Consider the following 25279-nt stretch of genomic DNA (forward strand, 5'->3'; position numbering starts at 1 on the left):
AGGAAATCTTTGAAGCTTTAAAGCAAGGTCAAATGATTGGATTCATGTTTTTAAAAGAGCACATCTGGTTGCTGTTTGGAGTGGAATGAAAAGAGAATTGGGTTGCCTCGTTAGGAGGTGATGTCAGGCATGAAATGAGGATAGTTAGGATAGGGTGATGGTAGTGGAGTTGGAGAGAAGTGAACAAATTAAAGATATATCTTGGAGAATGGGATCAACAGTAGTGTTTAACAGATGGTGTCAGGTTGCTGAATTAACCTTGGAGAGTAAATAAGAAGGAAGACTCAAAAATGATTTTGAGATTCTGGCTGGAGTGATTGGGTGAATTGTAATGCCACATATTGAAATGGGACTGGGAGAGAATAAGTTTAAGGTAGACATCAAAAGTTCACTTGTAAACATATTAAGTTTGTGATGCCTAAGAAATACCAGATATTAATATGAAGTAAATCTATTTTTATGTAAGATTTCTGTGTGATAAAAGGGATTCTCTTGTTCCCAGCGATCTGAAAGCCTGTCATCTAGTTAAACTCTCTCATTATGCAAATGAGACCATAAGTGAAATGTTTTTTGTTCAGAGTCACCTACTAGACACTAGGCTGGAACCTATCTTGACTTCTAGGGAATATATATGTATTTTATGAGGGAGTCATGCCTCATAATTCCTTTTTCTTAAACCCCCAAAGTGACTGATTTCTGAGCTACTTACAAGACTAAAATGAAAAGAGTCAGGCTTGGAGTAGAAGTGCTGGGCCAGAGGTACCCTGGAGCTGCTGGAGTGTTGGCAGAGGCCTTGGTGGGAGCTCAGAGGTGAGGTCCCAGCAGCTTTCACAGCATAGCTTGGCCAATGGGCTTTTGTTTTTCCATCATTTGCTGAAGGAAAGGGAGCCTTCTGGGGAGGAATTATCTTGGACAAGACTTCCATGCTTAACTAATGCTTTGCAAGTCTTCTATTTGGCACTTTTCCTGCAAGCTCATTTGGTTTTAAGCCATCTCCACATTCAGAGATGATTTGTCCAATTACTGGACCAAAAACTAATTATAGATAGTAATTGAAATAGATATCAGAGAACCAGACCATTGGTCGGAAGCCAAATGGCCAACTGGCAGCATTTGAGAAACCTTTCTCCTGCTTTTATTGAAATATTGAATATACATATTTTATGTGGCAGTATCATGGTGTTCTAAAGCAGGTTTATATCCTCCTCACATAGAAATATAATTTTTGATAAGTAATGTGGCTTGCTTAACACATTTTGGTCTTGGAAATATTTCCTTAAAAAAAAAGAAATACGTCAGAGAGATGCTAGTTAGTGAAGCAAGACTTCTCCTGGGGCACAATTTAGGTGCAGCCTCTTAAATTTTCAGTTTCTAGTAACACATGTCCAGGAACTAAAATCTTACTGTCTTCTCAGGGATGATTTGTTTTGGAGATGGATTTATGCCAATCAAATGAATGCATGAATACCATCCTCACAAGGGATTACTGGACAAATCAGAATACCACTGTTTTCTCATGGAGCTGGATGCATATGGAAATAAAATTTCAGTAGCTGACTGTCTACTAGCTCAAGAGTCACCCCTTCACAATTGCAGAGTCCTGAATTTGTTAATGGAATAGTCCTTCAGGAGCTTATAATAAGAGCAGAGGGACAAGAAGCAGTGGCTCATGCCTGTAATCCCAGCACTTTGGGAGGCTGAGGCAGGAAGATCACTAGAGCCCAGGAGTTCAAGACCAACCTGGGCAACCTAGTGAGAGCCCATCTCTATATTTAAAAAAAAAATAAGAGAGAGAGAGAGCAGAGGGAAATAGATTATTTTCAAGCTCTAGAAATAGCACATGAACCATTCTGTCCCCTGGAGGAATAATCCTACGTAGTATGATAAAGTCCTCATATATCCTGTCGGTCTGCACTGGGTAAATACTACAAACTCTTACTCTACAATTCTGTCTTTTAAATCCTTTCTGCAGACTTTTTGTTCTGCCAGCACTTCAGGCAGTCATGTTACAGTAAGGATGATTAGGTTATAGATTTTACATTCCAGTGTTGAGAATATACTTTCCTTAACTTGATTGAACTTGGATATTTCCCAGGGCTGCATATACTTCACACAGAATATCTCTTTCAGTGGCTTCCTGTAGCAGACAAATAATCTTCACATCAGTGATTCTTAAACTTGAGCATAGGAATCACTGGGGAAATATGTGCAAATACAGATTTTCAAGCCTGACCCCCACAGATTCAGATTAGTAGATCTGGGGATTGGGTTCTCAGACCTATATTCTTAATTATTGCCCACAGTTAGAGAAATATCATTTATGTGTTAGTTCTTAGCAGTTTCATTTCCAAGGGCAAATTTATTTTATTGCTAAAGTCTATCGTGCTCTAAATACTAAGACAGAGGTTTGGTTTTAAAACCTTGGGAAATTTCTTAATTACCCATAACCACTTAATAAAACTGTCCAAATTTTTACAACTCTTGATTTTGTTTTCTTTGCCAAAATACTCTGAGCTGTGGTTATGTTGGCCATGCAGAAAATTCTTTTTGTGCCAGAATGTCTTCCACATCTGCTTCTTCACTCTTTCACTGCTCTCGTTCAAGACTTCCTCATGTCTCATCTGGACAGTCACAGATTTCTTCAGACTCTCACCTCATCCACCCTCTCCCTGAGTTCAAAATGTTGGAAGTAATAGAAATTATGGTAGGAATTTGGCTAGAGGACAACATGGTCGTAGGTATCTTAGAGAAGTCATTCTGACAGGACAGAAGATGGATTAGGTGAGAATATCATGGTCTCTATGGAGTTAGTGTAGTTCAAAATAAGCCAGTATTAGAGCTGGGCACAGTGGCTCACACCTGTAATCCCAGCACTTTGGGAGGCTGAGACAGGCAGATCACTTGAGGTCAGGAGTTCGAGACCAGTCTGGCCAACATGGCGAAACCCTGTCTCTACTAAAAATAGAAAAATAAGCCGGGTGTGGTGGCACACGCCTATAATCCCAGCTACTGGGGAGGCTGAGGCAAGAGAATCCTTTGAACCTGGGAGGCAGAGTTCGCAGTAAGCCAAGATTGCGCCACTGCGCTTCAGCTTGGGTGACAGAGCAAGACTCTGTCTCAAAAAAAAAAAAAAAAAAGCCAGTATTAGAATAAATATTAAATTCAAAAAGTGGGAAAATAATTTTCCATTTTGTAATATAGAACATTAATGCCTGACCAAATAAAAGCAATAGGAAACGTCTCAATTTTCTAGGACATGGTTACATCTCTGCCATTCTCACACCTGTGTATTGTGTTTCTTCATAGATTTGCAGCCACATGCCTTTGCACTTACTGTTTTCCTTCCCTGGATGCTGCCTCACATTTAACATTTTTGGTGTGCCTTTTATATGACCTAATTAGGGCAGGAAGATACAGTGGTGAACAAGATTAAATTGGTCCCATCCTAATAGAGTTTACAACTTAATAGGGTTAGGGAAAGAGATACTCAATAAAAACACACCCAAATGGTATAATGGTCCTTGGGGAAAGTGTTAGGAAGGAGGAATACAGGGGCCTGTGTGTGGATAGCAAAGGGAATCTAACCTAATCTAAAGGCTTAGGAAAGTTCAACCTAAGGAAGACTTTTCAGCTGAGACCTGAAGAATTAGTAGGAATTAATTAGGAAATTGGAGATTTGAAAAGGGTGTGTTTGTTTTAGATAGAGGGAACCCATTGTCCTTATGGCTTGCAGCAAGGAGGAATAATCAGAAATACGAAGGAGGTCTGTGTGATTGGCAGTTAGTGAGCAAGAGGGAGAGGCAGCAACTGTGACGTAGAAGAGGTGTGCAGAGGCCTTGCAGTTCACAGTTATGTTTTTGTACTTTATCCAAAAAGTAATGGGAAATCATTGAGGGCTTTTGAGGATGGGGTGAGGAGTGTGCTTACATGTTCAAATTAATGTTTGAAAATGGTGCCTTTGGCTGTTTTGTGGAGAAAGCATTGTGGGGTAGGAGGTAGAAGTCAGTAGACTCAACAGACTATTTACTCTGCTTGAATTGGCAGGACTTAATGAGAGATGGATTTGACATGGAGTATAAGAGAAAGGGAGATGTCAAGGATGATTTCTAGGTTTCTGGATTGAATCCAGTGTGGATAATCAGCATTTTTATTGAGATTTTAGGGAATATTAGAGAAGGAGCAATTTTGGAGGAAAAGATCAAGAGCTATTTTGACAGTACTTGCTCTGTGGCTTCTTGTTCCTTTACTTCAGAAACTCGCACTCTGACAAGATTCTGCTCAAAATTGCCCTCCTGTGAAAATACTCTAAAAATCTCTCCCCACCAATCTCCAGGAGGGCAGTAAATTGTGTTCTTGTGTCACTTGGTAAAGTCTTCTCTTAGCACATCTCTGTTTTATAATTATTTATGTACTTGCCTGTCTCCCCCACCAGACTGTGATTCCTTTGGCAAGGAAGTATCTTATTTGTTTGGTGTCACTGAAATATGAGTGAATATTTCCTCAAGTGTTTTCCACTGAGTTTTGTATGGTAAAGGGTTCCTTTAACATCTGGGTAATGCTGGAGTAAGTTAATGTTGTTTTTTTTTTTTTTGAGACAGGGTCTCACTCTGTCACCCAGGCTGGTGTGCACTGGTGTGGTCTCAGCTCACTACAACCTGTACCTCCTGGACTCAAGCAATCCTCCCACCTCAGCTTCCCCAGTAGCTAGGACTACAGATGTGCATCACCATGCCCGGCTAATTTTTGTATTTTTTGTAGAGACAGAGTTTCACCATGTTGCCCAGGCTGGTCTTGAACTCCTGGACTCAAGTGATCCGCCTGCCTCGGCCTCCCAAAGTGCTGGGACTACAGGCATGAGCCACCATGCCTGGCCAGTTAATGTTTCTTTACTGTAGAACTTTTCATAGCTTTTTATTTTCTGAGGTGGAAAGGCATAACGTATGCATTATTTTCCCAGATTATTTCATTTCCCCTTCCCCAGCTCTTGTTTTCTGAGTATCTAATGTTACTAGTGTTGAAGGTAATAGGTGGGTTTAGGAACACTCAGTGGGAAATGCTGAGTTGCGCATGTGCCTGACACTGAGTAGGCATGTAATTCACTGAGTGTGGGCTATGGAATAAAGCAAACCTGTCAGCTCTAGGAGAATGTCACTGGATGTCTTTGGAAAGCTCTTTTTGCCTATAGTTGGTGCAAATCTATTTTTTTCACCCCCCAGTGATCAAAACAAACATCAAAGGATGAGAATTTACTGTCTATTGTTTGTTGCTGCCAGGCTAAAAAAGATAAGTGGCATGAGATGACAGATTTTGTTCTGTTTCTTTGTAGCTAAGCTGGGGAAAACTGAACAAAAAATTATTTGGTCTTTTTATTTAACTCCTAGCATTAAAACAGTGTCTTTTTTACACTACCTGGGTTGTTCACAAAATAACCAGAGTTATATTAATAACTTTAACTTTTTTGTAAAAGAAATACATGTTCAGTATTTTTCTAAGGGCTATCTATATTCTGTTTTAGAGTTGGCTGTTGTGACACAAAAACCTAGGTTTCAGGAAATAAAGATAGTATAGACTAAATGGGGAAGACACTGCTCTTTTTTTTTTTTTTAAGAGTATATGAATTAAAAAAAAAAGAATTAAAAAAAAAAGAGTATATGAATTTATTTTAGAGGGGAATTTTCCTTTTTTCCCCCAAAAGTTAGAGTACTCTAATGGTTCATTTTTAGAGTGGAACCTAGTGGAAAGTTTTACTAGGAAGTCACTGACTCAAACAGGAAATAAATTATTTTTTATTTATTTTAAATTTTATGATTTTAAATTTAGATTTTATTTTGTAATGCCAAATGGCATTATTGTGTTATATTTACTGCTGGTAAATTTACTGCTGACTTTAACTGCTGGTATCTTTCTTATAGTCATGTGGATTGGGTAGGTACTTTTGCTCTACAAATTTTATTTGGCTATAAAGTTAATGAAAATAATTCTTTTTTCGTTTCTTTTCATACATTTTTTGAGTGTTATAAAATATAGCCTAGATTAGTAGGGTTAAGTGTTTCATAACCACATCCACATTTATACTCTCACATCTTAAGTTATATGTTTTCATTTACTTACCCTGTCCTTTATTATTGCATATGTTTATTTCCAAATTAGAGTAGCTTGGAATGACAAGGAAAACTTGATGATCTTTAGTTCCGCTATTAGAAAAGAAGTTATCAGCCTCTGTCACCAGTTTTGTATTCCCTTGGCTATCAGGACCACTCTTTAGAACTAAACCTCTGAGATTACCATAAAGAGCAGATAAAAATCTGTGGATAGAGATTACTTTGTCCAATTATTTTAAGAAATGATTAAAGAAAGAAAAAAAACATAGCTGCTGAATATACTCCTAGTAGCTATGATAGACTGAATGAGTAAAATGCAGTGATTTTTTAGCAAGGAAACCACTGAAATTTTGATGCTTTTTTTTTTTGAGACTGAGTTTCACTCTCGTCGCTCAGGCTGGAATGCAATGGCACGATCTTGGCTCACTGCATCCTCCACCTCCCCGATTCGGGTTCAAGCGATTCTCCTGCCTCAGCCTCCTGAGTAGCTGGGATTACATGCATGCACCACCATGTCCGGCTAACTTTTGTGTTTTTAATAGAGATGGGGTTTTGCCATGTTAGCCAGGCTGGCCTTGAACTCCTGACCTCAGGTGATGGGCCCACCTCGGCCTCCCAGAGTGCCGGGATTACAGGCATGAGTCACCTTGCCCACCTGGACGATTCTTTTTCTTTAGTTAGCAATCTGGTCATCCCAAGGCTGTGCCTACCCTTACACAAAAATGATGATAAAAAGTTATCTGGTAATCTTCAGTCCTGGTAATCTTGGAAAAGCCACAGGTCAGGACACATTTTTTTTTTTGAATGCTTCTCTCTGCACTTCAGGCTTCTAATAGAGCATTTATTGTCCTAGAAAATCATTTTAATTATAGAAACTCCCACATTTGTTTCAGGTCGATCTTCTCTCTTTCCCTTTGAAGATGCCTTCCTGGACGATAGCCACGGCGATCAGGCCTTGTCATCTGGCTTAAGTTCTCCCACTCGCTGTCAAAATGGGGAACGAGTAGAACGCTACTCTAGAAAGGTGTTTGTTGGAGGCCTTCCTCCTGATATTGATGAAGGTACTATGCATTCATTAATGATTTTGCAAAGGCTAAGTTTGTTCTTTGTGTGTTCTGACCCTGCCTCTCCTCTCCAAGTCAACTTTAGGACATCTATATCTTAGTGCATAGGAGGTGAGACTATTTGGTAGATTAGAAAGTAATAGTCTATTATTGTACTAAGTACTTCGTGTTACATTATCTCATTTAATCCTCAAAGCTATCTTATAAGGATATCCTAGCATCTCCATTTTATAGATAAGGAAGCTGAGGATCAGAGAGAAATAATTTGTTCAGGGTTATATAGCTGATAGTACAGTTGCAACTCAAATTCATTTAGATTCCAGAGCTTTTGCTCATGTCCATCACACCAAACCATCTCACATTTTAATATAAATACTGGCCAGTGCAGTGGCTTACGCCTGTAATCCCAGTACTTTGGGAGGCCAAGGTGGGAGGATTACTTGAGCCCAGGGGTTCAAGACCAGCCTGGGCAACATAGCAAGACCCTGTCTCTACAAAATAAAAAGATTAGCCGGGTATGGTGGTATGTGCCTGTACTCCCAGCTGCTTGGGAGGCTGAGGTGGGAGATCACTTGAGCCCAGGAGTTTGAGGTTACAGTGAGCTATGATCATACCACTGAACTCCAGCCTGGGTGACAGAGTGAGACCCTGTCTCATAAGTAAATAAATAAATAAAAACAAATACCTATTAACAAAAAGCATAATCTGCCTCTTTAAAAGAATGAAGATGAATTAGAATTTTTCTTAATAATAGTTTTGAGATGCTATCAGTCCAAAAATGAGTGTTCACTTATGCCTAAAGCCAGTTTATTTTAGTACACGGTAAGTTGTCAATAAATATTTGTTGAAAGGATGAGTGAAATAAAATTGTGACAAAGTTAACTTAAGCAAAAAACAACTCTAGTTCCAGTAGGCTTTGGGTCTGATATAAAAATACTGTCTGATATTCTAACAGTCTTGTTTTTCCAGCATTTTTCTAGCTATGACACACTTCTAATTTATCATGATTTCCTTTTTTCATGGTGAGAGGAGAAAAGTCTCAAAAAGTGGTTTTATTTTAGACTAACTACATTAAAGTTATACATAGCTGAACGCTTATTTTCCTCCAAATTGTTCTTGTATTCATGTTAATCTCATCTATTGATTAGATTTTCTTCAAAACAATTTTTAAGATCATGGCTGAGAGAGTGGTACCCTAAACCTGAGTAGGAGCCAGGTTATAACCTCTGCTTTGAGTCGTATGTCAGAGGGAAAATATAAATGTATTGATCTATGAGTTTTGATATATTTTCTATATAGGGTATGTAATATGTAGTTATTAAAGAGAGTGTTGGCTGTCAACATTTTCTTATCACCCAATAGAATTACCTACTTATTGCCCCTACTGCTTACCAAAAGAATCATATCTATTTCTTAAATAATCTTAGAAGTTCCATACAAGTGAAACCATATTTTAAATATTTTCTGTACCTTACTTTCTTACTAAAATCAGCAAATATTCCTATTTTTAGAATCTTTCTGTTTGACATAGAAGTCACCTTAGTTTAATATGAGATACTTTTCTTCCAAATTATTTATGTCAAGTTTATTGGCAGTGAAAGGAAATGAATTATAGTTAGAAACACACTTTGCATGATTAAAAGTGAATAACCAAATGTACACCCAAGCAATGGTATTTCACTTAGTAGGTTTCACTTCCGTAAAGATGCTTTAGAAAACAACCCTCAAAACATTTTTTTAAACTAAAAAGACATGTTTTGTGCTATTCTGGTTTTCTGGTTGCAATATTTTTTTCTCTTTTGCTAAGATTCTTTCTTTGTTTTGTAGATGAGATCACTGCCAGCTTTCGCAGGTTTGGACCTCTCGTAGTAGACTGGCCCCACAAAGCTGAAAGCAAGTCGTATTTTCCTCCTAAAGGTAATGCTCTTAAAATGTTTCCACTGCTTGCCTGTTGGAGAGATAGCATGACAGTTCAATAAAAGGCAGGCTTTTAACTCTTGAAATAGCTATTGAATTTTTTCCCCCAATTAGGAAAACATTTTATTGTTGATCATCCTTTTGTGTATTATGTTTCCACTTAGAGACTCTTCCCCTGAAGCACACTGATTGTTTCATGGCACTGATTTTATTGACAGTGAGAACCTGGGGAGTCTGTTGTGGATGAGCCTCCTGCTAATTTTCATTATTTTTAAAGAAAAGATCTAGGGTTTTGAGGAATGTCAGCAACGGTAAAGGAAAAGATTATTTAGGGTCAGATTTTATTTGTATTCCATAGCCCTATGGTTTTATAGATCTTGTAAACCCCAAACCTGGGAAACCTAGTGGCTAAAGAATGGCATTGTACAAAATTATCTTTATCCACGTCTGTATCTTAAGTGACTTAGCCTGTTTGGGAGCGGAGGGCAAACTAGCAAAAGACGCTCCATATGACCCTGCTTCCCTGATTTTTGGGGAGGCTCATTTAATAATTTATGAGGGCATGAAAATATATTGCTTTGTTCATAGTTTGTCATTTCTGCAGAATCTAGGGAACTTTACTGGTGATATTCATTTGCGTGTGTTCCTACATTTATATAGAAGAATGTTTTGGGTTAAAGGTTTGTGTTACATTGTGTAGATATGTTTCAAGGATACATTTCATTTCAGAAAAATGGCTTTTTGATACGTATTATTGTGTAATATTACTCAGCACAAAAAGATGGAGTGAAAATACTTGTCCTTCCTGTGCCTCATAAATGAATCAAATTATAGCCTAACCTGAGGAAGGCAAGTGGCTTCCTTTTATGTCCGGTTTATTAGGTTTCATTGTCAGTTGTACTTCTCCAATTCTCACTCTCTTTATAACCCACAAAAATAAGTAAATATAGAGGGCTGTTGCTTGTTCTTTGTTTTTTTTTTGTTTTTTTTTTTTGTTTGTTTGTTTGTTTTGAGATGGAGTCTCGCTCTGTCACCCAGGCTGGAGTGCAGTGGCATGATCTCGGCTCACTGCAAGCTCCGCCTCCCTGACTCACGCCATTCTCCTGCCTCAGCCTCCCAAGTAGCTGGGACTACAGGCTCCCGCCACCACGCCCAGCTAATTTTTTGTATTTTTAGTAGAGACGGGGTTTCACCGTGTTAGCCAAGATGGTCTCGATCTCCTGACTTCGTGATCCACCCGCCTCAGCCTCCCAAAGTGCTGGGATTACAGGCGTGAGCCACCATGCCCCACCTTTTTTTTTTTTTTTTTTTTTTGAGACCGAGTCTCACTCTGTTGCCCAGGCTGGAGTGCAATGGTGTGATCTTGGCTTCTGCAACCTCTGCCTCCCGGGTTCAAGCAATTCTCCTGTCTCAGCCTTGTGAGTAGCTGGGACTACAGGTGCGTGCCACCACACCCGGCTAATTTTTGTAATTTTAGTAGAGACAGGTTTTCACCATATTGGCCAGGCTGGTCTTGAATTCCTGACCTCATGATCCGCCTGCCTTGGCCTCCCAAAGTGCTGGGATTACAGGCGTGAGCCACCGTGCCCAGCCGAGATATTTTGATATAGGAATACAGTATGTAATAATCACATCAGGGTAAATGGGGTATTCATCACCTCAAGCATTTATCATTTCTTTGTGTTATAAACATTCCAATTATACTTTAGTTATTTAAAAATATGCGGTAGATTATTGTTGATTGTAGTCACCCTGTTGTACTATCAAAGACCAGATCTTATTCATTCCATCTAATTATGTTTTTGTACCCATTAACCATGCCCACTTTAACCCACCCACCCCCACCTTCTTTCCAGCCTCTGATAACTTACATCATTCTATTTTCTGTCATCATGAGTTCAATTATTTTGATTTTTAGCTCTCACAAATGCATGAGACAATGGGAAGTTTGTCTTTCTGTGCCTGGCTTATTTTTCTTAACATAATGTCCTCCAGTTCCATCCATGTTGTTGCAGATGACAGGACTCCTTTTTTTATGGCTGAATACTACTCCACTGTGTATATGTACCACATATTCTTTTTTTTTTTTTTTTTTTGTGAGATGGATTTTCACTCTTGTTGTCTAAGCTGGAGTGCAATGGCACAATCTTGGCTCACCTCAACCTCCACCTCCGGGATTCAAGAGATTCTCCTGCCTCAGCCTCCTGAGTAGCTGGGATTATAGACATGTGCCATCATGCCGGCTAATTTTACATTTTTAGTAGAGATGGAGTTTCTTCATGTTGGTCAGGCTGGTCTCGAACTCCCAACCTCAGGTGATCCACCCACCTTGGCCTCCCAGAGTGCTGGAATTACAGGCGTGAGCCACTGTGCCTGGTCATGTACCACATATTCTTTATCCATTCATCTGTTGATAAATGGATAAAGGCTGTTTCCAAATCCTGGCTATTGTGAATAGTGCTGCAACGAACATGGGAGTACAGGTATCTCTTCGATATACTGATTTCCTTTCTTTTGGTTATATATACCTAGCAGTACGATTGATGGATCATATGGCAGCTCTATTTTTAGTTTTTTGAGGAACCTCCGTGCTGTTCTCCGTAGTGGCTATACTAATTTATATTCCCACCAACAGCATACAAGTGTTCTGTTTTCTCCACATCCTCACCAGCCTTTCTTATTGCCTGTCTTTTGGATAAAAACCATTTTAACTGTGGTGAGATGATATCACATTGTAGTTTTGATTTGCCTTTTGCTGACAATCAGTAATATTGAGCACCTTTTCATATATCTGTTTGCCATTTGTATGTTGTCTTTTGAGAAATGCCTATTCAGATCTTTTACCCTCCCTTCTTTTTTGGCCTCAAAAAGTGACGTTTATTCAAAGAAAATAATTACAAGATGTCCATCCCTTGGCTCTCTTTCCTTCCGCCTCCTGCTGCTCCTCAGTTTCCCAAGAATGAATCCTGACTGGGGCTAGGTAGCAGGATAGCCCCTCAGATGAGGTCAGCAGCATTGAGGGCCATCTCCTCAATGGAATGTTGTATAAGGTCTCAATTTCTTAAAGAGTCCTCTTGTCTTCTTCTGTCACCATGTTAATAGCCACACCCTTATGGCCAAACCAACCACCTCAACCGATTCTGTGGATACAGTTTTCCCTGTTGGTGGGAAGGTCACAGTTGATAACTAAAGAAACCTGCTGCACATAAATGCCTCTGGCTGCAGGTCAGTGGTAATCAATGCTCTGTGAGAGCCAGAACAAAACTCCCTCATGATCACATGTCATTCTTTTGGTCCGTATCTCCATGCATGGCAGAGACAGTGAAGTCCCAAGCATGCATCTTCTCAGTGAGCCAATCTACCTTCTTCTTTTTTTTTTTTTTTTTTTGAGACAGAGTCTTGCTCTGTCACCCAGGCTGGAGTGCAGTGGCGCACTCGGCTCACTGCAAGCTCCACCTCCTGGGTTCATGCCATTCTCCTGCCTTAGCCTCCCAGTAGCTGGGACTACAGGCACCTGCCACCACGCCCAGCTAATTTCTTTTTGTATTTTTAGTAGAGATGGGGTTTCACCGTGTAAGCCAGGATGGTCTGGATCTCTTGACCTCGTGATCCACCCACCTCGGCCTCCCAAAGTGCTGGGATTACAGGCGTGAGCCACTGCATCCAGCCGAGCCAATCCACCTTCTTTCCAGTATTGATGAAGATGACTGCCTGAGTGACAGTCAGGGTTTCATACAAGTCACACAGTGTGCTCAGCTTCCACTCCTCGTGTTCCACATTGATGTAGAATTGGTGGATCCCCTCCAGGGTCAACTCTTCCTTCTTGACAGGAATCCAAATGGGGTCCCTCATGAACTTCTTGGTCACCTCAAGCACATCAGAAGGCCTTGTGGCTGATAGCAAAACCACGTGGGTGTTGCTGTTGAGCTTTTGGAGTATGTCATAGATTGAGTCCTTGAATCCATGGCTTAACATTCCATCAGCTTCGTCCAGTACAAACATCTTGATGTATTTGGGAGACAGGTATCTCTGGTTAAGCATATCAGACATGTGGCCAGGGGTACCCACGTTGATATGGGGAACTTCCATCTGCAGTTTCAGCACCTCAGCATGCACATTGGTGTCCCCAGTACAGGCATGACAGGAGGCACTCATATAGTCTCCTAGTGTCATGACCACCTTCTCTATGTTTTGAGCCAATTATCAAGTGGATGCTAGGACCAAGGCATGGGTAGCCTTTAGATCTAATTCAATCTACTGCAGAATTGATATGGCAAAGGTGGCCATTTTCCCAGTCCCAGGTAGGGCTTGAGTGATCACATCATAACCCTTGATACAAGAAGAATGGCTCGCTGCTGGATGGCAGAGGACTTCTCAAAACCATAGGCATAGATGCCATGGAGGAGGGATTCCAAGAGGTTCATATCATCAAAACTGTCAACAATCTCATTTCAGTTTCTCTCAATGATGCCTTCAGGCTCCATCTCATCGGGACCATTGTCTCTGGATCAGAAATACTCACTCTTGGCTGGGTACAGTGGCTCATGCTTATAATCCCAGCACTTTGGGAGGCTGAGGCGGGCAGATCACAAGGTCAGGAGTTCGAGACCAGCCTGATCAACATGGTGAAACCCCATCTCTACTAAAAATACAAAAATTAGCTGGGAGTGGTAGCCCATGCCTGTAATTCCAGCTACTCAGGATGCTGAGACAGGAGAATCGCTTGAATCTGGGAGGCAGAGTTTACACTGAGCCAAGATCATGCCACTGCACTCCAGCCTGGGTGATAGAGCAAGACTCCCCCTTAGAAAAAAAAAAAGAAATACTCACTCTCAGACATGATCCTTAGAAACTCTCTTTTGCCCATTTTAAAATCAGATTATTAGATTTTTTTCCTATTGAGTTGTTTGAGCTCTTTATATATTGTTATTAATCCCTTGTTAGATTGACAGTTTGTAACTATTTTCTCGCATTCTGTGGGTTGTCTCTTCACTTTGTTGACTGTTTCCTTTGCTGTGCAGAAGCTTTTTAACTTAATGTGATCCCATTTGTCCATTTTGCTTTGGTTGCCTTTGCTTGTGGGGTATTACTCAAGAAATCTTTGTGCCCAGACCAATGTCTTGGAGATTTTCCCCAATGTTTTTGTTTGTTTGTTTGTTTGTTTGTTTCTTTGTCTTAGTATTTCTTTTAGTAGTTTCATAGTTTGAGGTCTTAATTTGAAGTTTTTTTTTATTATTATACTTTAAGTTCTAGGGTACATGTGCACAACGTGAAGGTTTGTTACATAGGTATACATGCGCCATGTTGGTTTGCTGCACCCATTAACTCATCATTTACAATAGGTATTTCTCCTAATGCTATCCCTCCCCCTGTCCCCCATCCCATGACAGGCCCCTGGGTGTGATGTTCCCTGCCCTGTGTCCAAGTGTTCTCATTGTTCAATTCCCACCTATGAGTGAGAACATGCAGTGGTTGGTTTTCTGTCCTCGTGATAGTTTGTTCAGAATGATGGTTTCCAGCTGCATCCATGTCCCTGCAAAGGACATGAACTGATCCTTTTTTATGGCTGCATAGTATTCCATGGTGTATATGTGCCACATTTTCTTAATCCAGTCTATCATTGATGGACATTTTGGTTGGTTCCAAGTCTTTGCTATTGTGAATAGTGCCACAATAAACATATGTATGCATGTGTCTTTATAGTAGCATGGTTTATAATCCTTTGGGCATTTATCTAGTAATTGAATCACTGGGTCAAATGATATTTCTAGTTCTAGATCCTTGAGGAATCGCCACACTGTCTTCCACAATGGTTGAACTAGTTTACACTCCCACTAACAATATAAAAGCGTTCCTGTTTCTCCACATCCTCTCCAGCATCTGTTGTTTCCTGACTTTTTAATGATCGCCATTCTAACTGGTGTGAGATGGTATCTCATTGTGGTTTTGATTTGCATTTCTCTGATGACTAGTGATGATGAGCATTTTTTCATGTGTCTGTTGGCTGCATAAATGTCTTCTTTTGAGAGTGCATATTCATATCCTTTGCCCACTTTTTGTTGGGGTTGTTTTTCTCTTGTAAATTTGTTTAAGTTCTTTGTAGATTCTGGATATGAGCCTTTTATCAGATGGACAGATTGCAAAAATTTTCTCCTATTCTGTAGGTTACCTGCTCACTCTGATGGTAGTTTCTTTTGCTGTGCAGAAGCTCTTTAGTTTAATTAGATCTGATTTGTCTATTTTGGCTTTTGTTGCCATTGCGTTTGGTATTTTAGTCATGACATCCTTGCCCATGCCTATGTCCTGAATGGTATTTCCTAGGTTTTCTTCTAGGGTTTTTATGGTTTTAGGTCTAACATTTAAGTCTTTAATCCATCTTGAATTAATTTTTGTATAAGGTGTAAGGAAGGGATCCAGTTTCAGCTTTCTACATATGGCTAGCCAGTTTTCCCAGCACCATTTATTAAACAGGGAATCCTTTCCCCATTTTTTGTTTTTGTCAGGTTTGTCAAAGATCAGATGGTTATAGATGTGTGGTGGTATTTCTGAGGCCTCTGTTCTATTCCATTGGTCTATATATCTGTTTTGGTCCCAGTACCATGCTGTTTTGGTTACTGTAGACTTGTAGTATAGTTTGAAGTCAGGTAGCATGATGCCTCCAGCTTTGTTCTTTTTGCCTAGAATTGTCTTGGAAATGCGGGCTCTTTTCTGGTTCCATATGAACTTTAAAGTAGTTTTTTCCAGACCTGTGAAGAAAGTCATTGGTAGCTTGATGGGAATGGCATTGAATCTATAAATTACCTTGGGCAGTATGGCCGTTTTCACGACATTGATTCTTCCTATCCATGAGCATGGAATGTTCTTCCATTTATTTGTGTCCTCTTTTATTTCGTTGAGCAGTGGTTTGTAGTTCTCCTTGAAGAGGTCCTTCACATCCCTTGTAAGTTGGATTCCTAGGTATTTTATTCTCTTTGAAGCAATTGTGAATGGGAGTTCACTCATGATTTGGCTGTTTGTCTGTCACTGGTATATAGGAGCGCTTGTTATTTTTGCACTTTGATTTTGTATCCTGAGACTTTGCTGAAGTTGCTTATCAGCTTAAGGAGATTTTGGGCAGAGATGATGGGGTTTTCTAAATATACAATCATGTCATCTGCAAACAGGAACAATTTGACTTCCTCTTTTCCTAATTGAATACCCTTTATTTCTTTCTCTTGCCTGATTGCCCTGGCCAGAACTTCCAGCACTATGTTGAATAGGAGTGGTGAGAGACGACATCCCTGTCCTGTGCCAGTTTTCAAAGGGAATGCTTCCAGTTTTTGCCCATTCAGTATGATATTGGCTGTGGGTTTGTCATAAATAGCTCTTATTATTTTGAGATACGTTCCATCAATACCTAGTTTATCGAGAGTTTTTAGCATTAAGGGCTGCTGAATTTCGTCAAAGGCCTTTCCTGCATCTATTGAGATAATCGTGTTTTTTTTCTGTTGTTGGTTCTGTTTATGTGATGGATTATGTTTATTGATTTGCGATATTGAACCAGCTTTGCATCCCAGGGATGAAGCCAACTTGATCATGGCGGATAAGCTTTTTCATATGCTGCTGGATTCAGTTTGCCAGTATTTTATTGAGGATTTTCACATCCATGTTCGTCAGGGATATTGGTCTAAAATTCTCTTTTTTGGTTGTGTCTCTGCCAGGCTTTGGTATCAGGATAATGCCGGCCTCATAAAATGAGTTAGGGAGGATTCCCTCTTTTTCTATTGATTGGAATCGTTTCAGAAGGAATGGTACCAGCTCTTCTTTGTACCTCTGGTAGAATTCAGCTGTGAATCCGTCTGGTCCTGGACTTTTTTTGGTAGGCTATTAATTATTGCCTCAATTTCAGAGCCTGTTATTGGTGTATTCAGAGATTCAGCTTCTTCCTGGTTTAGTCTTGGGAGGGTGTATGTGTCCAGGAATTTATCCATTTCTTCTAGATTTTCTAGTTTATTTGTGTAGAGGTGTTTATAGTATTCTTTGATGGTAGTTTGTATTTCTGTGGGATCGGTAGTGATATCCCCTTTATCATTTTTTATTGCGTCTATTTGATTCTTCTCTCTTCGTTAGTCTTGCTAGCAGTCTATCAATTTTGTTGATCTTTTCAGAAAAACAGCTCCTGGATTCATTGATTTTTTTGAAGGGTTTATTGTGTCTCTGTCTCCTTCAGTTCTGCTCTGATCTTAGTTATTTCTTGCTTTCTGCTGGCTTTTGAATTGGTTTGCTCTTGCTTCTCTAGTTCTTTCAATTGTGATGTTAGGATGTCAATTTTAGATCTTTCCTGCTTTTTCTTGTGGGCATTTAGTGCTACAAATTTCCCTCTACAGACGGCTTTAAATGTGTCCCAGAGATTCTGGTACGTTGTGTCTTTGTTCTCAATGGTTTCAAAGAACATCTTTATTTCTGCCTTCATTATTTACCCAATAGTCATTCAGGAGCAGGTTGTTCAGTTTTCATGTAGTTGTGTGGTTTTGAGTGAGTTTCTTAATCCTGAGTTCTAATTTGATTGCACTGTGGTCTGAGAGACAGTTTATTGTGATTTCTGTTCTTTTATATTTGCTGAGGAGTGCTTTACTTCCAACTATGTTGTCAGTTTTGGAATGAGTATGATGTGGTGCTGAGAAGAATGTATATTCTGTTGATTTGGGGTGGAGAGTTCTGTAGATGTCTATTAGGTCTGCTTGGTGCAGAGCCGAGTTTAAGTCCTGGATATCCTTGTTAAACTTCTTAACCTTCCCCCATTTGTCATTTACTTTTTGACCCTCTTTAATTTTTTTTGTAGTACTAACATTATAAATTTTTATATAGGTAAATTTATTAATGTCTTCTTTATGTTTTCTGAATATTTGTGACATGCCTTAAAAGATTTTTCCCACTGCAAGACAATAAGAAAATACTACACATGTTGTTTTCTTTTTGTTGTTGTTGCTCGTATTACTTTACTTTTGACATTGACATCTTGTTTTGGTCTGGAATTTATACTGGAGTAAGGCACGAGAAAGGATCCAGCTTCATTTTTTCAGGTAGCTTGACAGATGCCCCAGTTTTGTTTATAGGCTGGCTAGTCCAATTTTTTCCTCATCGATTTGAGTTCTTAGAATTGAATATTGATTGGAAGGTCATCTCTTCTGTTTCTCAAGAAATGCACAGTTTGTCTAGAACTACTTGCTACAGTATGTAGCTAATGAGCACTTGAAATGTGACTAGTTTGACTTGAGATATGGTTTTACGTGTAAATATACACTGCATTTCAAAGGCTTGGTTTTTTTTTAAATGTAGATAATCTCATTAATAATTTGTTTGCATGTTAAAATAACTTTATGGAGATATTGGATTAAATAAGATATTAAAATTAACTTTACCTGTTTCTTTTTACCTTTTAAAATGTAGATACTGGGAAAATTTTAATTACATACGTGAGTCATATTACATTTCTGTTAGACAGTGCTTCTCTAGAACAAAGGTCAACAAACTACCTGTTTTTGTATGGCCTATGAGCTTAAGGATTCTTTTATACATCTTTAAGGAATTATATGTGGCACATACATCTCTTTACAGAAAACGTATGTTGACTCCTGCTCCAAAATAGCCCACAGAATTGCTTATTTTGCGTTGAGACATCCGGTGACAAGGGAGGCAGTTTATTTCAGAAGTCTTTATATTTGTAGGCCTAGGTAGTTATTAAATGTTTCCCTCTATTGTGTCAAATGCTTTCCTGCAATCTTTACTCCTTGGTCAACGATAACTTATAAAGTAAGACAGAATAAGTCATCATTGTGACATCTAACTCTAGGTACTTAAAGGACTATCAGTTTCTCTTTCCAAGCTAAATATTTTTATTTTCTCAGTTATATGTTATGTCTAATAGTTTCTGGATCAGCATTCTTCTTTTCTGCCTTCTTTGTGTATATGCCGTATTTTACAGCATCCTACTGAAATTGTTAACTGAGAATTGAAGAGAATATTAGGGTTGGTCAGAGCAGTACGGAGTTTAGCACCTCTGCAGCCTCCATAGATAGCTCTTGGTACACTCCAAAATAACAGAATTAAATATAGAACTATAGTACATTAGTGTTGGTGTTCTCATTTTATAGCTGAGGTTAGGTGTTGAGACGGACCAGTGAGAGCTATGCCAAGAAGAGAATCCGATCTCCTGATTCTGGTCCTCAGGCTTGCATCCTCAGAGAGCAGATTGCCTTCTTGGTGATTGGGGTCAGGGAAGAGAAATAATTATTAGACTATTGGCTCCTGTTGTGTTTTGCTCTCAGCTAAAGTCTGAAGGTTGATAACCTATTTGGGGAGAGCCTAAAGAAATTTGATGTTATTCCAATGTTAAGAATATCTACACTGTTCACCTCAAACTGTTCAATGCCTTCTTAATAATACTCCTCTTGCTGATAATAATTTTTCTTAGGTCACCTCACATTGGCCATTAGGTAAAGTTTGTTTGGCTGTATTAGGCTTATGTGTAACTAGAAAGGAAAACATGAACCATCCACTATTCAGCCCTTTAGCCTTTCTCAGATAGTGTATGTGTAGCGAAATAGAATGATCTGTTCATCCAGCAAGTTTACCTTGGTGCAGATTCGAAGTAGGATTTGTAAAAGCATGACCATTTTCAGTGGATTGTTGAGAGCTTAAAATCCACATAGATAGACCTCAGTTGGTGGGAAAAAAAAAAAAAAAAGCCACATAGGGAAAGAATGGCAAGGTGGCCAGATACATGGACTGTCTCGTTGCATGCTTTTGAGCTAGCAGAGTGGGAGGCCATGCAGACTTCAGCTCTTTCAGCACAAGGGCCATTAAGACATTTAATAACCCATTGAGGATATACAGAGCCTTATGGATCAGTTTGTCTGTGGACCACAAGTAAGGAAATGCTTGTTGCCCTTAGAACACCACTGAGACCATGGAAGGTGAAGGAAGGCATAAAAGTCACAATGTTTGTTTTCATGACTTGGTCGTGGACCTCACAAACTTACAGTCCTATGGGGGAGATAAGAAATTAATCAGATAATCACAAAAGTAAACATGATTACAAACTGATAAGTTCTCTGTTGGAAAAATAGAGTGCAGCAGAGACTCTAAAAAGGGGGCATCAGTTTAGATTGGGAGTATGGAGAGAGCTTGTTTGAGAAAATGGCATTTAAGCAGACCTGAAAATTGAGGAGTTAGCTAGAACATGTAGGGAAGCAAATTCCAAGCTGAGGACTATCATGCAGGGAGAACTAAGTATGACAAAAAGGCTTTAGTGCCTTTGGAGAAATGAAGGAAGTGTGGCTGTAATTTGTTTTTTGTTTGTTTGGAGACAGGGCCACACTCTGTCACCCAGGCTAGAGTGCAGTAGTACAATCATGGCTCACTGCAGCCTTGACTTCCAGGGCTCAAGCAGTCCTCCTGCCTTAGCCTCCTGAGTAGCTGCACTCACTACCATGCCTGGCTTATTTTTTATTTTTATTTTTTGTGGAGACAGAGTCTTGCTCTGTTGCCTGGGCTGTTCTCAAACTCCTGGGCTCAAGCAATCCTCTCACTTCAGCCTCCCAAAGTGTTGGGATTATAGGCGCGAGCTACCATGCGCAACAGGGATGTTGTGAGGTAGAAGAAAAATGAAAGAGCCTTGAAGGATTTTTTTCTCCTAAATTGATCTAGTCTCCCAGAGAGAGTAGATATGAAGGCCCTCTTGTCAGTTACATGATCCCAGTATTTTCTATTGTTATTCTAATTGTAGACCTTGGTATTATAATGAAGTAGTAGAACCAGAACAAAGCAATCTGGTTCTCTTTGAACATGTTATTTATTTTTTTTTTTTTATGTAAAAATTTTTAATAATCATGGCATCTTCAATGCAAATTTAAAATCTAGTCAGTAGCTTATTTTATTTTATTTTATTTTTTTTTTCTTTTTTTTTTATTATACTTTAGGGTTTTAGGGTACATGTGCACAATGTGCAGTTTTGTTACATATGTATCCATGTGCCATGTTGATTTCCTGCACCCATTAACTCGTCATTTAGCATTAGGTGTATCTCCTAATGCTGTCCCTCCCCCCTCCCCCCACCCCACAACAGTCCCCGGAGTGTGATGTTCCCCTTCCTGTGTCCATGAGTTCTCATTGTTCAATTCCCACCTATGAGTGAGAACATGCGGTGTTTGGTTTTTTGTCCTTGCGATAGTTTACTAAGAATGATGTTTTCCAGTTTCATCCATGTCCCTACAAAGGACACGAACTCATCATTTTTTATGGCTGCATAGTATTCCATGGTGTATATGTGCCACATTTTCTTAATCCAGTCTATCGTTGTTGGACATTTGGGTTGGTTCCAAGTCTTTGCTATTGTGAATAGTGCCGCAATAAACATACGTGTGCATGTGTCTTTATAGCAGCATGATTTATAGTCCTTTGGGTATATACCCAGTAATGGGATGGCTGGGTCAAATGGTATTTCTAGTTCTAGATCCCTGAGGAACATGTTAAACAATAAGAATAATCCCAGCAGAACAGCAGAACCATCCCAGCGGAACCAACCATCATTTTTCTATCTCCTTCCAGTCTTTTTGTTATGTAGGTCATAGGGGTTTGTTATACAGATTATTTGGTCACCCAGGTATTAAGCCTAGTGCCCATTAGTTATTTTTCCTGATCCTCTCCCTCCTCCTACCCTCCACCCTCTGATAGGCCCCAGTGTCTGTTGTGTCTATTCCCCTCTATGTGTCTATGTGTTCTCATCATTTAGCTCCCATGTATAAGTGAGAACATGTGGTATTTGGTTTTCTGTTCACTACTTTGCTAAGGATAATAGCCTCCAGCTCCATCTGTGTTCCTGCAAAGGACATAATCTTGTTCTTCTTAATGGTTGCGTACTATTCCATGGTATATATATACCACGTTTTCTTTATCCAGTCTACCATTGATAGGCATTTAGGTTGATTCCATGTCTTTGCTATTGTGAATAGTGCTGCAGTGAACACATATGTGCATGTGTCTTTATGATAGAACGATTTATGTTCCTTTGAGTATATACCCAGAAATGGGTTTGCTGGCTCAAATGGTAGTTGTTTTTAGGTCTTTGAGGAATTGCCACACTGTTTTCCACAATGGCTGAACTAATTTACACTCCTACCAGCAGTGTATAAGCGTTCCTTTTTCTGTGCAACCTTGCCAGCACCTGTTATTTTTTGACTTTTTAGTAATAGCCATTCTGACTAATGTGAGATGGTATCTTATTGTGATTTTGATTTGCATTTCTCTAATGATCAGTGATATTGAGCTTTTTTTCATATGTTTGTTGGCTGCATGTGTGTCTTCTTATGAAAAGTGTCTGTTCATGTCCTTTGCCCACTTTTTAATGAAACTATTTATTTTTTTCTTATAAATTTGTTGAAGTTCCTTACAGATGCTGGATATTAGACGTTTGTCAAATGCATAGTTTGCAAAAATTTTCTCTCATTCTGTAGGTTGTCTGTTCACTCTTTTGATAGTTTCTTTTGCTATGCAGAAGCTCTTCAGTTTAATTAGTTCCCAATTTTCATGTTTTTAAAGAGGCCACCTTTCAAGGAGTTTGTACCATAACTGACTTGCTTTTTGGTCATCTAGGCCAAACTTATCCAGTCTGTTGCCCGCAGGCCACATGCAGCTCAGGAAAAATTTGTATACTTTCTTAAAACATTATGGTTTTTTTTTTTTTTTTGCGATTTTTTTTTTTTTTAGCTCATTAGCTATCATTAGTGTTACTATATTGTATGTGTGGCCCGAGACAATTCTTCAAGTGTGGCCCAGGGAAGCCAAAAGATTGGATACTTCTGAAGGGTTGTTAGAAGTAATGCTTCTGTTGATATATTTTTGTACATGGCCTTCTCTTTCAGGTTATTTTCTGTAGGATAAATTTTGTGAAGGTTACTTAACCACAGTTAAAATAAATGAAAATATTAATGACTCCAGATTTGCTATTATGTGGCTTCCCAAAGCAATTTTCTTTATGAAGTTTTTACTAATTTGGACATCTGTATCAAATGTTGTGCTTAGTTTCAAGTCAGATAAATGGTACATTGTGGTTGTGAACTTACCTTTTTGCTTCTGTGTTTGGCGTATAGTGCACCCCTGAAGAACCCAGGGGCCATATTGATATGAGTCTTGTACTTGAAGTGTTTTAAATCTTTTCCTCTTAGGTCTCATCTGTTGAATTTTGGGTGTTTTCTAACATTAGCTCCTATCATTCTCTCCCTTACTCACTGTGGCCACACTGACTACTTTGCTATTCTTTGAACAAGACAACTGAGGCCTCTGGGGGGCCTTAGTACTTCCTTTTATCTGAAACCCTCTTCCCCCATTTCTTTTTTGTTTGTTCTTTTTGAGACAGAGTCTCATTTTGTTGCCCAGGCTGGAGTGCAATGGCACAGTCTTGGCCTACTGCAACCTCCACCTCCTGGGCTCAAGCTGTTCTCATGCCTCAGCCTCCCAAGTAGCTGGGATTACAGCTGTGTGCTACCACACGTGGCTGATTTTTAGTATTTTTTAGTAGAGATGGGGTCTCATCATATTGCCCAGGCTGGTCTTGAACTCTTGACCTCAGGTGATCCACCTGCCTCGGCCTCCCAAAGTGCTAGATTTACAGTCGTGAGCCACCACACCAGGCCTTCCCCCACATTTCTAAATGGAGCACTTTCTCACTTAGACACTGCTCAAATGTCTAGCCCCTGTATCCTCTTTTTCCGTATTCCTCTTACTTGCATTTTCTGTCTACTTACTTACTTAGTAGAGATGGGGTCCAGGCTGGTGTTGAACTCCTGGCTTCAAGCAATCCTCCTGCCTTGGCCTCCCAAAATGCTAGGATTACAGATGTGAGTCACCATGCCTGGCCAATTTATTTCTTTTTTACCCTAATTTTATTTTTCTTTAAAATGCTTATTATGACCTGAAAAAATTAGATGTGTTTTTCTGACTTTTTTCCAGGCTGCAATGTAAGTTTTATGAGTGCAGGGAATTTTTTATATTTTGTTCACTGCTCTATACCAAGTACTTTGCATACTTGGCTCAATGACCTTCAGATATCTATTAGGTGAATGAATTGTATCCTGGCAAATGATGAGTTCATTACTTGATCAGAGAGTAGAACCTACCACATTTTAGAGTTGGAAAGTTCCTCAAAGATTATCTCATTCTAGTGCAACCTTTATTTTAAACTGAGACTGAAAGAGGTGAAGTATCTTTTCATAAGAACACACAGCTTTTATTAGACAGACTTGAACCTGACAGACCAATAGTTTATACTATTTTACCTGGTGGATAATAAAGTTATTTTTATTTGTTTTGCTGCTCTGTATGATTTGTGGAAAAGGAGGGCAGGTTTAAGCTGTATAATCTGATAGATAATGCTGTTATTTACAAGGCTGAATTTTATATTAAAATTAGCATCTTAAGCTATATGACCCAAGGTACATTTTAACATTTGAAAACGAACGTGGTCCTTGGCTTTTTTCCTGAGCCTTTGTATTCTGTTTGTCATACTCACATAGCTGGAGTATTTCCAAAGAGGTGGTTTAGACTGGGGCTGTAGGTCTGAGCTGCCCTTTAGCCATAACTTAACTATGGAATTCTGCCTCATGGATGATGCCACACTATTTCTGGACATGGGTGAACTGCTTGGTAGTTGAGTTATTTGACTGCAAGGATAAGTACTTTTGTGCTACTTCAAATCAGGGATGTGGTTATGAGTGACAAGGGGAGTCCAAGAACAGGAGTGATAATATAACCAGGTATCATGAAGGCTGTACTAGGGTGTGGCAAGCTGCAGGGATTTGAACAGTGGAAGTTACTAATTATCCATTGTAATCTCCCACCATTGTCATAACTCAGTTTGTATAGTTTTCATATTTATAGTTGAATTCCAGAGAAAGGGAATTTGATTGACCCAGTTCATTTTTTAACACCTAGCTGTGACATAGTTCATCCTAATGATAGGGCCCTAGAATCCTTGACTACTTAGTAAAAGAAGTTCTAGGGCCAGGTGTGGTGGTTCATGCCTGTAATCCAAGTACTTTTGGAGGCCGAGGCAGATAGATCACTTGAGCCCAGGAGTTCAAGACCAGTCTGGGCAACATGGTGAAATGCCATCTCTGCAAAAAATGCAAAAAATACAAAAAAAAATATAAAAAATACAAA

At 39.3% G+C, this 25279-nt stretch overlaps 2 protein-coding genes across 12 annotated transcripts in view; one reads left to right on the plus strand and one right to left on the minus strand.

Annotated features, from left to right (window-relative positions):
- The window catches only part of CPEB3 (cytoplasmic polyadenylation element binding protein 3), a 249785-nt gene that overhangs the window by 141153 nt on the left and 83353 nt on the right, over positions 1–25279 (plus strand). For all 11 annotated transcript variants that reach the window (XM_063629959.1, XM_055255505.2, XM_055255549.2 and 8 more), the window contains 2 exons: positions 6995–7162; positions 8993–9082. In XM_063629959.1, coding sequence (XP_063486029.1) covers positions 6995–7162; positions 8993–9082 — 258 coding nt within the window. The remainder of the gene's footprint in view (positions 1–6994; positions 7163–8992; positions 9083–25279) is intronic.
- Positions 12348–13929, minus strand: LOC129469222 (eukaryotic initiation factor 4A-I-like). Its single transcript, XM_063630160.1, has 2 exons — positions 12764–13929; positions 12348–12444 (listed from the first exon to the last, which is right to left on the minus strand). Exons 1-2 carry the CDS (start codon positions 13253–13255, stop codon positions 12358–12360), a joined length of 579 nt encoding a protein of 192 aa, XP_063486230.1. The 5' UTR covers positions 13256–13929; the 3' UTR covers positions 12348–12357.

This window comes from Symphalangus syndactylus, chromosome 2, assembly GCF_028878055.3.
Source record: "Symphalangus syndactylus isolate Jambi chromosome 2, NHGRI_mSymSyn1-v2.1_pri, whole genome shotgun sequence".
Classification (NCBI taxonomy): domain Eukaryota; kingdom Metazoa; phylum Chordata; class Mammalia; order Primates; family Hylobatidae; genus Symphalangus; species Symphalangus syndactylus.